The sequence below is a fragment of the Xyrauchen texanus genome, chromosome 9 (genome assembly GCF_025860055.1).
Source record: "Xyrauchen texanus isolate HMW12.3.18 chromosome 9, RBS_HiC_50CHRs, whole genome shotgun sequence".
In the NCBI taxonomy this organism is placed as follows: domain Eukaryota; kingdom Metazoa; phylum Chordata; class Actinopteri; order Cypriniformes; family Catostomidae; genus Xyrauchen; species Xyrauchen texanus.
The window spans coordinates 32169251-32186554 of NC_068284.1; the positions used below are offsets into that span (position 1 = coordinate 32169251).

A 17304-nucleotide genomic window follows, 5' to 3' on the forward strand; every position below is an offset into this window, starting at 1 on the left:
CTCCTCAAACAAGGTGGGGTTACACGCATTATCATGCTCTTCATTGACTCTGGTCTTGACCATATTAAGAAGTAACAGAAAGTCCTTTGGAAAAGATCAATTCTCCCCCCTAAGTAATGCTATTTATGTTTCTGCACACACAGTCAAATAGTCAAACATATGTGAGCACACATTCATCACGTCACAGGCCTTTACACACAGTAAACTGCATGTTTGCCCCTCAGACCTAACTGTGGTATAAATCAACAATGTTTTCATTGATTATTCCTGATTAACTTGATAAAAATATACTACAGGATCTGGCCGAGGAGCGAGAGACGGGTCCGTCCCTATTGCTCACTCTCTCCCCAGATCCAGCCGGTCCTTCTCATGATCTTGAAACACGCTCCGGTGCCTTTTCGGTTCATGAGGGGGATGCTGAATCTCTTGAGTCTGCGGACTTCTAGCTACCCACCTCTGTGCGTTCCTCGCATGATTATAAAGCGGCTTTAGTGGTTAGTATTCATATACACTATGGCAGTGTTGCAGGCGTATCAGGCTGACTAGTTGAATGACCTGAGTGCACGGACGGTTGACGAAGAGGCTTTCTCAGAGCTTTGTCGAGCCACGGAGCTATCTCTCCAGGTGACCAAACAGACGGCTCGTGCCATTGGCCAGTCGATGGCTGCTTTGGTCAGCATGGAGAGACACTTATGGCTGAAACTTTCAGGCATCAGAGACAAGGACAAAGTGTTCCTTCTCGATGGCCCGGTTTCACCTTCTGGCTTGTTCGGTGACTTGATGAACTGGTCATCACCAGGTTCCAGGAGGCGAAGACTCATGATGAAGCCTTCGGGCAATTCCTTCCTCGCCGCACTCAGGGGGAGGGGCCGCAGGCCACCCTGCCCTGCCCCGGTCCTTCTAGAAGGGAGGCTCAGAAACAAAGCGTGGTGAATCGCTCTTCCCCTCGTAAAGACTGGGGACTGGCTCGTCACCCTCAGCAGCCCCCAAAACAAGACCTCAGGACGGTTATTTCCAGAGAGAGAAAGTCTTGAAGGTTTGGCGCCAAGCCTTGTGGGGGTAGCCCCCCTTGGGACAGGGCGCATGAAACATCCACCTGTACTTACCCGATACGCCCACAAAACCTCTCCATTCCCACCACCTCTGGTGTTTCGGGAGTTAGCGGTTTCCAGCAAAATGTTTGCTTTTCCTTTGCTTCCTGCCATAGTCCAGGACACGGAAACACTCGATTTCTTAGGAAGTGTCTCAACAGGAAGTGTCAATATTGATACCCATCTCAGAGAACCTGGCAGCGTGGAAGCTACTGCTGGGTGTTACTATGTGGGTCCTAAGAACAGTAGAAAAAGGCTACAGAATTAAATTTGATCACCGTCCTCTGCGCTTGAACGGCGTGGTTCCCCCTACCGTGAAACTGGAACAAGTATGTCTACTGTAGAAAGAACTGCAAAATCTCTTGGTCAAAGGGGCCATAGAACATGTTCCCCTTCCAGAGAGAGATTCAGGTTACTGCAGCAGATTTACATTTACATTTATGCATTTGGCAGACGCTTTTATCCAAAGCGACTTACAGTGCAATTATTACAGGGACAATCCCCCCGGAGCAACCTGAAGTTAAGTGCCTTGCTCAAGGACACAATGGTGGTGGCCGTGAGGTTAGAACCTGTGACCTTCTGATTAACAGCCCTGTGCTTTAGCCACTACGCCACCACCACTCCCCACTACTTCCTGGTTCCCAAAAAGGATGTGGGTTTGTGTCCGATTTTAGAACTTTGAGGCTACAAATCGCTCAGTCAGGGCATTCAAGTCAGTTGTGTCTCAAATCCAACATCACGATTGGTTGGTCACGATCGATCTCATGGACGCATACTTTCATATAGAAATTCTGCCACAACACAGGAAGTTCCTGAGTTGCTTTCCAAAATCGGATTATTCTATTCGGCCTAGCCTTATCACCCCGCACATTCACGAAGTGCATGGATGCAGCACTGGCTCCTTTGCGACTCCGGGGCATCCGCATTCTGAATTAGATAGACGACTGGCTGATACTAACACAGTCACAAGAACTGGCATTACAGCACAGGGACGTGCTGTACGTGCCGCACGCTACGGCCCTTTTCATGGGGTTCAGACCACAGTTCCTCACTTTGGTTCCCACTCTAGGTGCGTCTTTCCATCGCAAATTGCTAAGGACAGAAGCCTCCCTGACGGGATGGGGAGCTGTCTTAAGTGGTTGTCCAACTCAAGTGGAATGGGAGGGTCATCAGCTCGATTGGCACATAAACTGTCTCGAGTTGATGGCTGTATTTCTGGTCCTCAAGTACTTCTTCCAGTATCTGAGAGGCTGCCATGTCCTGGTGCGGGTGGACAACACAGCAGTAGTCTCTTACAAAAATCATCAAGGAGGTCTACAGTCATACCAGTTGAACAGAATGGAATTGCAGATTCTGCTTTGAGCCCTGGGCAAGCTCCTGTCAATCAGATTAGTTTATATCCCTAGATGCCTGAATGTGGGAGCAGATTTACTGTCTAGACAGAAAATACCGACAGGGGAGAGGAAACTTCACCCCGAGGTAGTGAAAAAATTCTGGTTGAGATTTTACAGAGTGGAAGTGGACCTCTTTGCCTCCCAACAGACAGCGCAATGTCCCCTCTACTTCTCTCTAAATCACCCAGCCCCCCTGGGTCTGGAAGCGATGGTGCATACATGGCCCAGAATGCGCCTGTATACATTTCTCTGCTCCCAGGAGTCCTGGCCAGATTTCGCCAGCAAGGGTCCTGCCTCATTGGCCAAACAGGGTGTGGTTTTCAAAGATAATGTCTCTCCTTAACGGCTCGTTTTGGGCTATTCCGGACAGGAGGGACCTTCTGTCCCAGGTGCAGGGGACGATACATAATCCCCGGCCCGGAATGTGGAACCTTCATGTTTGGCCCCTGAAGGGTACCAACAGGCTTTCACCTGAATTTATCAAAACCATTCTGAGCATTAGGGAACCTTCTACTAGAAGAAGTTATGCCAATAAATGGGTTGTCTTTGAAAGATGGTGCACTGCACATAATGCAGATCCAGTTAACTGGCAGATTGCTTCAGTTCTGGACTTTCTGCAGGAAATTTGTCAGCAGGCACATGCCGCCACTCTTTTCTAGCAGATTGCCATGCCTTGACTGACGGGATGCCATTGGGGAAACGTCCTCAGCTCACTCGCTTTGTTCGCTCAATTCTGACTCTAAAGTTGTTTTTCTTATGGCGATTACTTCTTTAAAATGAATTGGGGATTTGCTGGCTCTGCTTGTCTAGCCACCCTGCTTAGATTTTTCCCCAGCAATGGCTAAAGCAATATTGCACCCTCATCCTGTCTACCTGCCTAAGGTTCCTTTCTCGACCATAAATCAGTCACTCTTGAAACCTTCTGTTCCCCACCTTTTACAATGCCGGTTCAGGAGAGACTTCACGGACTGTGTCCAGTCCGTGACCTCCAGGCTTACGTCCACCTCACTGGCCAGTGGCGTAATTCAGGGCAACTATTCGTTTGTCATGGGGGCCGTAAAAAAGGGGGCAGCCGCCACCAAGCATACAATGTCATGTTGGGTGAGGGATGCTATTGCCCTGGCCTACGAGGCGCACGGTCAAGCTTCACCAGTATGTATCAGGGCTCACTCTACCAGGGGGGTCGCCTCGAAAGCTTTGGCTAGAGGTGTCCCTCTGCAGCGTGTTTGGAATGCGGCAGGCTGGTTCTCTACGCACATATTCACAAGATTTTATAGTTTGGATTTTCATGCCACTCTTTCGTCGTTGAGTCAACATCACAATCTCATTTCTGAGACCTCTCGCACTCTTGTGATTACAACTACACAACCGTAAGGGGTTCAGACATCCGCAGTGCGGCAGCGTGATTTTTCTCTTTCCCGAAGCACTAAATCAGCGCAAAATCAAAGAAGCTTTTGATAGGGAATATCTCGGGTTACTTGACTGTAACCCCTGTTCCCTGAATAAGTGGAACGAGATGCTCTGCTTCATTGCTGCACTGAGGATGCCCGAGGACTACTCTTCATACAAAATACCTGACGATGCACCTGTGGTGCATCTTTTTATAGCCCCTGTTACCGGTGCATGCTGATGATGTCACAGGCTATAAATTCCAGTCAATTTCATTGATGTGTTGCACACATATTCACAGCTTGTCACTCCTAAAGACGTTCCCAAAGCGCTATATCAGCGCAGAATTTCATTCCGCTTTTTCAGGGAACAGGGGTTACATTCAAGTAACCTGAGACGTTTTGCCCTTTTCATGACACTCAGCAAGTGTCATGTTCAAGTCAATATGCAAACATTACGATGATGCCATTGTTCTTGGTTACATTTTAAATGAGAAACATTCTATCAATATAAGCCAAATATTGATATCACCCCTGGCAGAAATTATCTACAAAATAAGACTGAATGGAGTTTGTATGTCATGGACATGGAATTAATTGGAGTAGTTTAATACTTAAGGTTGGGTGTTTAGGTTTGATACATTTTCCATTCTATACAAGTCAATGCCAGTACTGGACAGACCATTATTCATAGATTGATTATTTTCACACCTCAGGCCTTCAAAGTTAATTGAAGTGAAATTAGAGTTAGCTTGTAGTTATGCCAGTTTTCAATTACTCACATAAACTCTTTTGACCTTCAGTTGTGGGCATTATTTTACAATGCTCAGTTGCTTTGTTTTTGTAGTCCTCTGTGGACGTCCACTCACATGTGTTCTCTATGAGTTGATTTTATCCACCTGGACGTCTCCCACACTAAAACCAGGAGTTTTAAATCCAGAGTTTTCAAGGACAGATACAAATTCTGGTAATGGCTCAAGTTTTAAAATGTGCTTCTACTTTGGAGCGAGGGTCAGACCGATAATGCAGTTATGTTTGATATTGCAGGGGAGAGTAGAAAGACTATGGAGCAGATTTTTTTTTACTGTAAACATAAGAATACAATCTGTTTAATCCTTTAGATGGATCAGCTAGAAAACGCATTACTTGATAAATCGGCACTCACCTTAGCAGATGCGGTTACACTAAACCAAATGTATAAATTAGTTTACATATATGTAGGTGTCTCCCATATGGAACCATGCGAATGTTTTCTTGTCAGAAATCATTCAATGAATTATGCCTATGAATGATAACCTGTCTCTTTTTAAATTGTGACATTTTGTTGTTAGTTTTTACCCTGGAAAGCAAGACTGCCATTTTTTTATTCAAACCCATTATTTGAATTTAACCTTTATGGATAGACAAGAAAAAATATTTAATTTTTTTTGTTTTTGTTTTTTTAGTTGAACTGCTGTCAGCCAAATGGCAATTTTCATGTCTCACAATGTAACAATACAGGCTGAACGATGTACAATATTTTTTTTTCCTACTTGGAAATAGGTTTCTAAAAGAGTCTCTGTGTCCTTTTTTTGTGTTTCAGATTCACATACACTCTTGGCGAAGGCATGTGGCTGCCACTTAGCAAAAGCTTTGTCATTCCTCCAGCTGAGCTGGCCATCAACCCCTCTGCCAAATGCAAGACAGATATGACTGTCATGGAGGATGCAGTGGATGTCAGGTACTGTAGGAGATGACATTTTCAATCTACAAGCAGCTCATTTCAAAGAACAATTGGAAAATAAGAAACATTGTATCCAGAATGGATTAGTTGGTAAAACACCTATTAATTAATAATATAATAATAGTAATAATATATACTAATAATAATATATACGTTTGAAGTCGGAAGTTTACATACACCTTAGCCAAATACATTTAAACTCAGTTTTTCACAATTCCTGACATTTAATCGTAGAAAACATTCCCTGACTTTTTTAAGAATGTGAAATTACAGAATAATAGAAGAGTGAATGATATATTTCAGCTTTTATTTCTGTCATCATATTCCCAGTGGGTCGGAAGTTTACATACAATTTGTTAGTATTTGGTAGCATTGCCTTTAAATTGTTTAACTTGGATCAAATATTTTCGGTAGCCTTCCATAAGTTTCTCACAATAAGTTGCTGGAATTTTGGTCCATTCTTCCAGACAGAACTGTTGTAACTGTATCAGGTGTCTAGGCCTCCTTGCTCACACACACATTTTCATCAGATTGTGGTCAGCACTTTGTGATGGCCACTCCAATATCTTGACTTTGTTGTCCTTAAGCCATTTTGACACAATTTTGGAGGTATGCTTGGGATCATTGTCCATTTGGAAGACCCATTTGCAACCAATCTTTAACTACATGTCTGATGTCTTGAGATATGTTTCAATATATCACATACTTTTCCTTCCTCTTGATGCAAACTATTTTATTATTATTTTGTGAAGTTCACCAGTCCCACCTGCAGCAAATCACCACTGCAACATGATGCTGCCACCGCAATCCTTCATTATGGCCAAAAATTTACATTTTTGTTTCATCAGACCAGAGGAAATGTCTGAAAAATTATATTTGTCCCCATGTGCACTTGCAAACTGTAGTGTGGCATTTTTATGAAGGTTTTGGAGCATTGGCTTCTTCCTTGCTGAGCAGCCTTTCAGGTTATGTGGATATAGATACTTGTCTACCTGTTACATTCAGCATCTTCTCAAGGTCCTTTGCTGTTGTTCTAGGAGACATAATGCATCTCCTTCTTGAGCAATGTGCTGGCTGCAACCACTCATTCAGATTTTTCTTCAGAGCCGAGCAGTTGTGTGTCAGCGAGCTGAATTCTACTGCCTGTCTATTCACCTCTTAACGAAGAAGCGTATGCTGTTGGATATACTGTGCATTCCAGTGGCTTTCTCTTCTTCTGCACGATCAGTGCAGAGTACACCCTTGGGCGCTTGGACAGCACTAAAAAGTATATATTCCTGCAAAAGTGTATATTTTCTCTATTAGAGCAAAACACATTGACGTGAACATCTTTTTAAAGATGCATATTTTTAAAGATGCCTTCTGTTTTTGTGTATTTCCTGGATGCAGTTGTTATCTCTCTGCATCCGACAGCCATGAGAGCTGCCTTACATGTCTGGACAGTGATCACGTTGAGGCAGCATTCGTGGATGGTTCATGTTCACATTGCGAGAACATGACCATGGCAACGTTGCATTCACAGCTTTTCTTCTTCTGGGGGAAAGCTGCTCCAGCCACCCCCTGCGCCATGCCTTCTACCTACGAGTATGAGTCAGGCTCGGCTGGTGCTGTAGGCGATTTGGGAACTCGAATGGCAAGGTATGGTCTCCTTGTTGGCACACCCTCTTCTCCCTTGGGCAGAGCTCTCTCTGCCTCAGTGGCTGTGTTTGTACAGATCCTCCCGTTCAAGGCAGGACCTACCACTGCTCCTCTTCCATGTGCGGCTGGTGAGCCCACGTGACATATTCCCACATGTTACCTCCCCTTCAGGCAGGATGTGGTCTCTGTGGGGTCTTTTTCCCCTGAAAGAATAGGAAAGGAAAATAACACCTTCCCCGGCGCGTATAATAGCATTTCTCTGTGGAGAGAAAGCAAATAGAGAAAAGGCCACAGCTGGCACCCTGCTCCCACGCCTTCCCCCCCTCAGGGGTTAGGGGAACTACATATCATCTTTTGTGGTGTTGGGTGAGGCTACGTGCAGACTGATGCTCCTGCTATTACGCACGCAATAGCTTGGATGCACCTGCATTGGCAGTTCACATAACACAGTTGAGCTGTTGTGTTTTTGTATAGTGACCCCTAGTGTCACTACATCGACACAACATCGAGTGAGTGACAGAAGAGGAACGTCTCAGTTACTGTTGTAACCTCCATTCCCTGATGACATACAAAGGAAAAAATTGTTTTGCACTGTACATAAAATACTGTTTTTTTTTTGTACTTATGTAACAGATTTGTTTTAGATTTGCAATACATATGTGTGTGTATGTATGAAGGTGTTTGTCTCTATGTACGTATATGTATAATGATATATATATATATATATATATATATATATATATATATATATATATATATATATATATATATATATTTTTTTTTTTTATTTATTTTTTTTATTATCGATGTCTTCTGCCTGCTGTTTTTGTATTGTTTTTTGTATTGTTTTGCAACGAAGCTCCTGTCACCAATACAAATTCCTTGTATGTGTAAGCATATTTGGCAATAAAGCTGATTCTGATATATATATATATATATATATATATATATATATATATATATATATATATATATATAAGAGCTTATTCTTTATAACAAGGGGTCTCGTGGCAGTACAGCAATTATTGATTGATATCAAACAAAAGTTTTTTGGGGGGAAAATATTTGTTTTAAACAAAAATACAATATTAAGATCAATTCAACAAAAGCTGAAATCACAGCTAAATCTTTCATTGGCCCTCCTACATTAAAGCATTTATGCCCTGTATTATTATTTTTTTATTATATATATTTAATATGTTCCTTGTGGTTGAAAATTATAATTTTCCACCATCATTCTGATCCACTGTCAGAAATGCTCAGTTTTACTGCTGATCCTTCGTTAGGACTTGTCAATGCCCACACTTATGATTAGCTCTCTGCTCTTTACTGACCTGCTCTCTCTTTGCCATCTCACCACTACTACGGTATGTGGGCTATGGAAGTGATTAAAGATAAAGTACATGTTGATGTAGGCATCATCACAATGTAGAGGTGGTAGAACACAAGTCATTTTGGCAATGTACAGTTATATATATATATTCAATGACCTCTTATATGTTAAAAGATCAAGGAAAATTGCATTCATCATGTCATCACCCCTTAAAATGTGTTAAGTGAAATGAATGTAAGTATCTGTTTCTGTACATAATAATTATTATTTAAATAGTTTGCAATATAAGCATTTTAACAAAGTATGTAAATACATTCATATAGTACTATTAAAAATATTGTTTGTATGTGGTTTTCTTGCCATATGCCCAGAGCAGTGTTTGGTAAGTTATTTAAAAATAGCAATTCACTAATAATTACTATTTATTTCTCTAAAATTGCAGTCAGATTAAATGTACTAAATACTTCATTGAAAAAGTAATCACATTACAAATTACTTTACAGTTACTTTCTAAAACACTTTTCATCTTAACAAATATTTTATAAAGGATTAGAAAGATTGTGAAAAAACCCTAAACCATGTCTGTAGAATAACTATGTGGCTTTGTCCAACACATCACATGGACTTACCAACCGGGAAGTACCACACATGGAAAGGAGTCCCTGTGGTAGGTCCTACCTGGAAGGGATGAACTCTACAAGTGCAGCGACTGGTTGCAGAGTAGAGTTCTACCCAAGGGAAGACACCAGTTTACCATAAGGGAAACCATACCATGGAAAACACCTCATATGGGATTACGGACAGGGAACCACCACATATGGAGTACAGGGGCTGACCTGACAGGACATACTTCACTAGTACTAGGCCTGGCATCGAATTCCTCTGCCGAATTTGCCTGCCACATGGTGCTGGGGGAGGAAAGACATCCAAGGTTTACCGACCCTGGGAACTCATGTGGACGAAAAAGCACACTTTATCCCCTCAGGGAGGGGAAATGTGCTGAGTGCAAGTTGTACACATAGCCTTTCCGTTCTGCTGTTCCCCAAAACAGACAAAGAACTGCTCAGAGTGTCTAAAGCTGTCTGTGCAGTCCAAGTAAACATGCAAAGAGCGTACCGGACACAGAACGAAAAGGCTAGGTCTGCCTCTTCCCGGGGCAGTGCTTGCAAGTTCACCACTTGATCCCTAAAATGGGTAGTGGGAACCTTGGGCATATTCCAGGCCGGGGTCTCACAGGATTATGTGAGAGTATGCCAGACCGAACTCTATGCTCGTGTCACTGGCAGAGAACGCCTGCAGGTCCCCAACCATATAGCCTGTTTACCTCTTTCAGTTTTATTTGACTTCAGGAAATCTGTTGAGATTCCTCTTTCATATATTATATGGAATTTAATTATGTGGCTTTTATTGATTTAATTCAGCCACTGTTCTTGACATTTTTCTTCGAATGGCACATATGAGTTGTCAAATATGTGGATAGTATACTGATAAAGGATTCCACTGGGCATCTTTATTGAACTGCAACTGATTAAAGTTTCCAACCAAATGAGCTAACCTGTATTTAAAAAAAGAAATTCTTAGTAAAACCTCAAAATTTATGCGACTTGACATTATCCAGATTGTGTTGGGGCTTGAATGCATTACCAAAGGGCACATGTTGATTTGATTAATTTGTTTTTAACCCAAAATTTATTATTCTGTGATTTGTCTCACTATAATTACCAAGTTAGCTGGTGCTTGAAGAAAGTTTAAAATATTTTAGTGCTTAAGGCCTTAAAAGTAGTAATATAACAAATTTAATTTTGAAAATTCAATTATAGATATGGTGTTGGTCATAAGAAACAATAAAGATGGAAATTAACTATAAAATGTGCTGCTGTTTTCCTCAGAATAACACATATTTCACTGTCTGATGTTAATTAAAAGAGATCTTATTTTATAGTAATTTCTGATTAATTAACTCCTTTTATAAATCACACATAATATAACACACTGTTCATTTTTGTCCTTGGCTGTTCGTTTTTGCTGTTATTTTCTCTAACCCACTTTTTTTTTTTTCTTTAAAGACATGTTCAAGGTGTTATTTAGTGCAAAATTGGAAATGCATATACTACAGTATATACTGTAGATACGTGTGAATGTAGGTGGTGGGCAGTTAGATCTCCTATCTTAAATCTTTAATTTATGAAGATCTTCTTTGTACTTCCTTCTGGTCTCCTGCAGAATGGATAGCTTCACAGGGTTCACCATGTAGAATTTGGCAGGTTATGCTGTCCCAAGGCTGTGGGCTTGCTGAGTATCTTCTCAATTCCAAGTGTTTTGAGAGCAGAGGAATATTTCACAATCTGTTACCATAATATTACCAATCTTGAATGAATTGAAATGTATTGAAGAAGCGCATGCATCCCTATAAACAAGGGGGAAGGTGAAGTTGTGTAACATGCTTTTATGCACAAAGCAAACTACTTTTAAGCAGGAACTAAAATCAAATTGTTTTTTATTTCGGTTTGTTCTGAACAAAAACAGTATTTTTTCATTCTGGTTTAGAAATTCCACAGCCTCCTTTCTATATGGTTACCGGTTAGAACAAAATAAAAGAATGGTTAATAACGTTATTTTTAAAATGACATACTTGGCGTTAAGGGGTGGGTGAAATACCAATTGCAGTGTTGCCAGATCACACAATAGAAATAAACAACCTGGTCTGAAAAAAAAGCCCAACATAAGCCACTTGACTTACCAAAAAAAAAGGTCAGTCATAACCAGGCAGAATCAAATCTGTATTAATGCATCAAACAATAATTCAGTAAAGACATGGATACAATTGAGAAATGTACTTTTTACCTCCTTTTACCTTTTCATTCTATCTGGATTAGCCGTACATGTATAGGTAGTAATTATAGTTGTTAAAATGTTCTTAATTGATAGAATGCAACATCCACAAAGGGCAATAAGGCAAAGAAATGGGTGATGCACTAGTTTCCTTCAGGATTAATTTTTACGGGCAACATGAAGTGGTGTAGTTACAAAAAATTACTGCGGTAAACCCTTTGGCCTTTAGTTTCATGAACAAAATTAACCAATTATAACCAGTTACCAGAATTTAAAATTAATGTTTTCACTCTGGAACAATTGAAAATCCTTTGTTCCAGATTTTGGTTACGTTCTGCTGAAAAAGAGTTGAGTATGAGTAATTTTTTATTTTTTTGTTCCATGAACCGTTTTTAGTGCCTGATTTTAAGACCTTTCAACAAAGTATGAGTTATTATAATTTGGGTGTCTCACTGGTTAATATTTGATTAGAATGTATTGACTTGGGATTGTTTACTTTTGAATTGTTGGAGAAAATTATATATTTAGGCTATTATTTATGCTTATCATCTTTGACCAACTAGAACAATTCAATTAAATCTGTAATTATTTCTTAAATAACTAAATATCAGGATGGATTCATATTTTTTTATTATATTTTGAATGTCCAATGACTGCAATTCCCTTCAATTGTCAGAAAAGTAATTTGGAAAATTACCATAACCGTCAAACGTTGTACATCACATTATAAATTTTTGTTCATTTCAAGGACATCAAACACATTTTTGAACTTTTGTGCAAGTGAACAAGTACACTGTTTTTTACTCCCAGCAGCATAATCTGATTCAAGGAAAGGCAACCTTGGAGCTGCACAAAAAAAATATTTTAGAAAGAATACATTGTACACTTTCATGATAGAGATGTTTTGTACATCACTGCCTTTATGTTACAGTATTTGATTCAGCAAATGATGGGATGATTAAACGTAGATCATATAGATGTAGACCACAATGACTTTGTGATGCATTGGACATCTGAACTGGAGAGATTATAGAAGGATTTAAGAACTGGCACCCTTTTCATTCAAGAGTTGGAATTTGAATTGAATTGTAATATGAATAACTTGACAGGAATTTAGTAAATTGCAATTCAAAGAAATAAAAAAAAAAACATAAAAAATAACAGTCACACAACAAAGACATTTTATTAGTCCAGCACAACAAGAACATCTAGGATACTGTTGGAACCTCCGTTCCCTGATGGAGGGAACGAGACGTTGTGTCGAGTGAAGTGACACTCTGGGACTTTCTTGAAGGCCTCGGTTACATCTGATCTTGAGAAAGGCCAATGAGTATTTGGCAGACAGAATTTGCATGTCCCTCCCCTGGACATACGTGTATAAAGGGAGGGAATCATGCATCTGTTCATTCAGCCGAGAATAAGGTTCGGCTGTTACAGTGGCTCGTTTCAGCGTCATGGCCGAGGGGACACAACATCTCAAATCTCTCCATCAGGGAACGGAGGTTACAACAGTAACTTAAATGTTCCCTGTCTGTCGCTCACTTCGATGTTGTGTCGAGTGAAGCAACACTAGGGGTCCCTCTTCAATCATGGCATGCACTGAACCGTGTACATGCGTTGGTGATGCAGGTGCGGTCGGGCAGTTGTGTGCCAAAGTAACAGGCTAAGTCAGACTGCACATAACCTTCCCCAACGCACCATAAAAAATTGTCATAAACTTTTTAGGTTCCCAGCATCCCTGAGGGGGGGAACAACTCCTATTCTTTCAGGGGGAAAAGACCCCATGGAGACCACCACCTGCCCAGGCTGGGGGAGGTAAAGAGAGGCAAAAATATGTTACATGCATTTTTAGGCCACACATGGAAATGGCGCAGTGGTAGATCCTACCTGCTGCCAGTAGGGGGACCATACCACTGAAAATACACACAGGGGGATTAATCCACAAAGGCCCATTCTGTGGATCAACTATTCCAGTACGGAGTCATTTTTAGTACCCGTAGTGAGTCTGGTCAGGGAATTCCTTGACCAGAGGGCTAGGGAGGAAGAGCATCCAGGGAGCGTGAATCTAGTGTACTCTCCTAGGGGAAAAGAGCACACGTGATAACCTCAGTGGAGGGGAAAGGCGCTATGTGCAAGCGGAACAACCGGTCAGACATTCCACATTCCCGAGTTTTATGTGCTCGGACCTGAGAGAACACGGGACGAGACCGACTCAACCCTGAGATTGTAAAAGCTCATAAAGGTATTGGGTGTTGCCCAGCCCACTACTCTGCAGATGTCTGCTAGGGAGGTGCCATTGGCCAGTGCCCACGAGGATGCCAAACATCTCGTCGAGTGTGCTCAAATTCGCAAGGGGACGGGCACGGCCTGGGTGTGATAGGCCAAAGTGATTGCGTTAACAATCCAGTGGGAAAGCCTCTGTTTGGAGACAGCTTTCCACTGTCCACCAAATCAGACAAAGAGCTGCTAAAAACATCTAAATCTCTGCCTGTGGTCCACATAGGTGCGCAAAGCACGCACTGGACACAACAACAAAAAGGCTGGGTCTGCCTCCTCCCGGGGCAGCGCTCAATACTTGAAGGGGGTCGTAGGAACCTTGGACACGTTGCCCGGTCGTGGTCTTAGGACGACATGGGTGTCTGCCGGACCGAACTCCAGGCAAGTGTCACTGACAGAGAACGCTTGCAGGTCCCCAACCCTCTTGATGGAAGCGAGCGTGATCAGGAGAGCCGTCTTCAAGGAGAGGGCTTTGAGCTCGACTGATTGTAGCAGCTTGAAGGGGTGTCTCTGAAGGCCTGAAAGGACCAGCATGGCATGAGAGGGTTCAGCTTCCGGGCGCCCATAAGGAACCTGATAATCAGATTTTGCTTCCCAAGAGACTTACCGTCCACTGCGTCATGGTGAGCCGATATGGCGGCTACATAAACCTTCAAGGTGGAGGGGGACAACCTCCCATCCAGCCTCTCCTGCAGAAATGAGAGCATTGACCCGACTGCGCAACTCTGCGGGTCTTCAGATTGGGAAGAACACCAATTCGCGAACAAGCGCCACTTCAAGGCATAAAGTTGCCCGGTAGAGGAAGCTCTGGCTTGGTTGATAATGTCTACAAAAGCAGGTGGTAGGCCATTTAGATCTTCCGCATCCCATCCAGGGGCCAGACATGGAGGTTCCAGAGGTCTTGGCGCTGATGCCAGAGGGTGCACCGTCCCTGAGAAAGAAGGTCCTTCTTCAGGGGAATTTGCCAGGGAAGGGCGGTCGCGAGGAGTTTGAGATCTGAGAACCAAATCTAAGTGGGCCAATAGGGGGCCACCAGAGTGACTTGTTCCTTGTCCACTCTGACCTTGCTCAGCACCCGTGCAAGTAGGCTTACTAGAGGAAATGCCTACTTGTGCAGCCTCCCGGGCCAGCTGTGTGCCAGCGTGTCTGTCCCGAGGAGAGCCTCCACTAGGTAGTACCAGAGCGGGCAGTGGGAGGTCTCTTGGGATGCGAACAGGTCTACTTGTGCTTTGCCGAACCATTCCCAGATCAGCTGGACCGCCTGGGGTTGGAGCCTCCATTCTCTGCTGAGTGTGCCCTGTCGCAACAGCGTATCTGCTGCCATGTTGAGGTTGCCTGGGATATGAGTGGTGTGCAATGACCTGAGTCGCTTTATTTTTATTTATATTATGTGTGATTTATTTTTAGTCGATTATAATATCAATATAATTTTATATTTCTGGATTCATACTGAAAAAGTTATTATTAAAACTATACTCTTACAATAAATATATGGATTTATTTATATTTCATAAAATTTGTATTCTGCTTCCTCAATTTCAAATTTAAATGTATTTCAATGGAATTAAATTCAAAAGGTATTCTTAATTCAATCTTAATCTGAATGGTGCACATGCATGTTGAACTGAAATGATGAAATATATATATAATAAACTATATCCTTGTTTTTATTATTGCTTTTGCTAATAAGTATGTTAAGTGTTTTTCAGTGTCTCCAATTACAAAAGGGACATCGGGACAAAAAACTAAATTTAAAATAAAATAAGACAATGTCTGATTAGTGGTATTTGTTTTTCAAAGTTTTAAATTTTGATTGAATAGGTTTAAGTATCAGATTTGTCACCAGTGAGTCTTCTGATATTTGGATATTCTTTAGTTAAGGTTTGGTTTAATTACTTCTTGCCACTGTTAAAAAGAGTGAACAAGTGCTTGCTTTGTATTTGGAGTTAAGCCACTAATTAGAGCTCCCATAGACTTTCTGTTCTAAGCCATGCCAATTGAGATGCTTTGTTCACAGAGGTAGATTTGTCTCAATTTGTTCAAAGTGCCCTCATTACCATGGGATCGGAGTCATTATATATTTCTCACTTATTACGATAACATCTTACCCCCTAACAACCATAACGTCATGACTTTAAAAGGTCAGCTTTTCTCTGGCATGCCTAGTCTTTAGCTAAGATTTGTGAGACTTGGAAACTGAGGTGAGAACTGCAACATCTTCTATTAAGTAAGCTGGGCATTTGCTGAGACAGACCCTGCATCTGAATATTCATACATTGCTGCTACACAGTGTGCAAAAAGCAGCATGTCAAATGAGTAGGATGTCTGAATACTCAGAAAGTGAACATTACTCGAATGACGCACTGCACCTGCTGTGATTCTAAAGTGTGTAACCACTGCAGACCTACAGATAGTACTTCATCAACTGCAGAGAAATGGGTTCATAATCAAAATAAATACCAAACTGTACTGTGAAAGGACAGGAATTCAAACGCAGCCAGTGAATCCATTGATGATCCATTGATTATTTTTAGCTATGAGTTAGTTAAGTGAAAATGTAACATCTTTCATATCACAAATACTATTATTGATGTTATTATAAATTTCTCTGTAAAGGTGAAGTGTGTAATTTCTAAATAACTAAATGGAATAATATTAGCACCAAACGTTAAAATAATGACAGGTTTGATACATGGTTTCCCTCCAGAACTTCCTCCATCTGTAATAAATAGTCCACAGATAGTTCCGCCCCAATATCATTCATTTGAACAGAAACAGAACAGAAACAAAACAGAGTAATGTTTTTATAATGCCAAATGAGTCAAAAATTTTTGCTTTTTTGGGAAGATAACCTATGAATAGCTTTCATGATTTTACTTTTTTTTATAAGCATCTGTTCTGTTTGCTGATTATTGTACAAGAGATGTGACTGATTTCATCTGCTGAAAGTGTAGCATCTTTATCAGTCTTGCTTTTTTCCATAATGCATTTTTATGAAATGTATTGCCATTTACTTATGTTTTTTTTTTTAAATATGTGAGGATCCTGTCAATGAAATTGCTTGTGTAAAAATTGTATAATTTTAAAATACTAATTGCCCTAGTCTCAAATGGGAGTTTGAGAAATGTGTGGCCACTTTATAATAGAAAAATAGGAAAAAATGAAAGGAAGAGGAAGCCTTTCTATCTTCAAGCTGAAATCCCATTAGCAGTAATATGAATCCATTTATCATAGCATTCCACTTCTTCAGCAGCCCAATGATTTCACTATTTTCTTTAAAAATATTAGACAATAAAAGGTCACTGGTTTGCTGCTTCATCATGACCACTGCACATTCATATTTCATAGTAATGATAAATATTTGGGTGTTTCAACTGCTTTGGAAATAAAAAATGCAATTTTCCAGCCACGCAGCCCAAGCCTAGGTCAGAGCAATAAAGTTCACATGTTCAAGGTTTAGCCATCAATGCCATTGTTTACTTTCAGCTATAGTGTAAAGCATTATCTGGATTTATGGTAGCATATAGAAGACAAAGAATAAACATTTACTAATTTATACTAGAGCCTCTTTAAAATCCTGTTCTTGATATTTGTATGATTTAATGCATAATCTTGTGTGTATAGGATA

The 17304-nt window shown here is 41.0% G+C and overlaps 1 protein-coding gene across 1 annotated transcript in view; it reads left to right on the plus strand.

The window, feature by feature from the left end:
- LOC127649716 (astrotactin-1-like) overlaps positions 1-17304 on the plus strand; it is a 560423-nt gene that overhangs the window by 263350 nt on the left and 279769 nt on the right. Inside the window, exon 12 of the mRNA XM_052134948.1 lies at positions 5456-5593. Coding sequence (XP_051990908.1) covers positions 5456-5593 — 138 coding nt within the window. The remainder of the gene's footprint in view (positions 1-5455; positions 5594-17304) is intronic.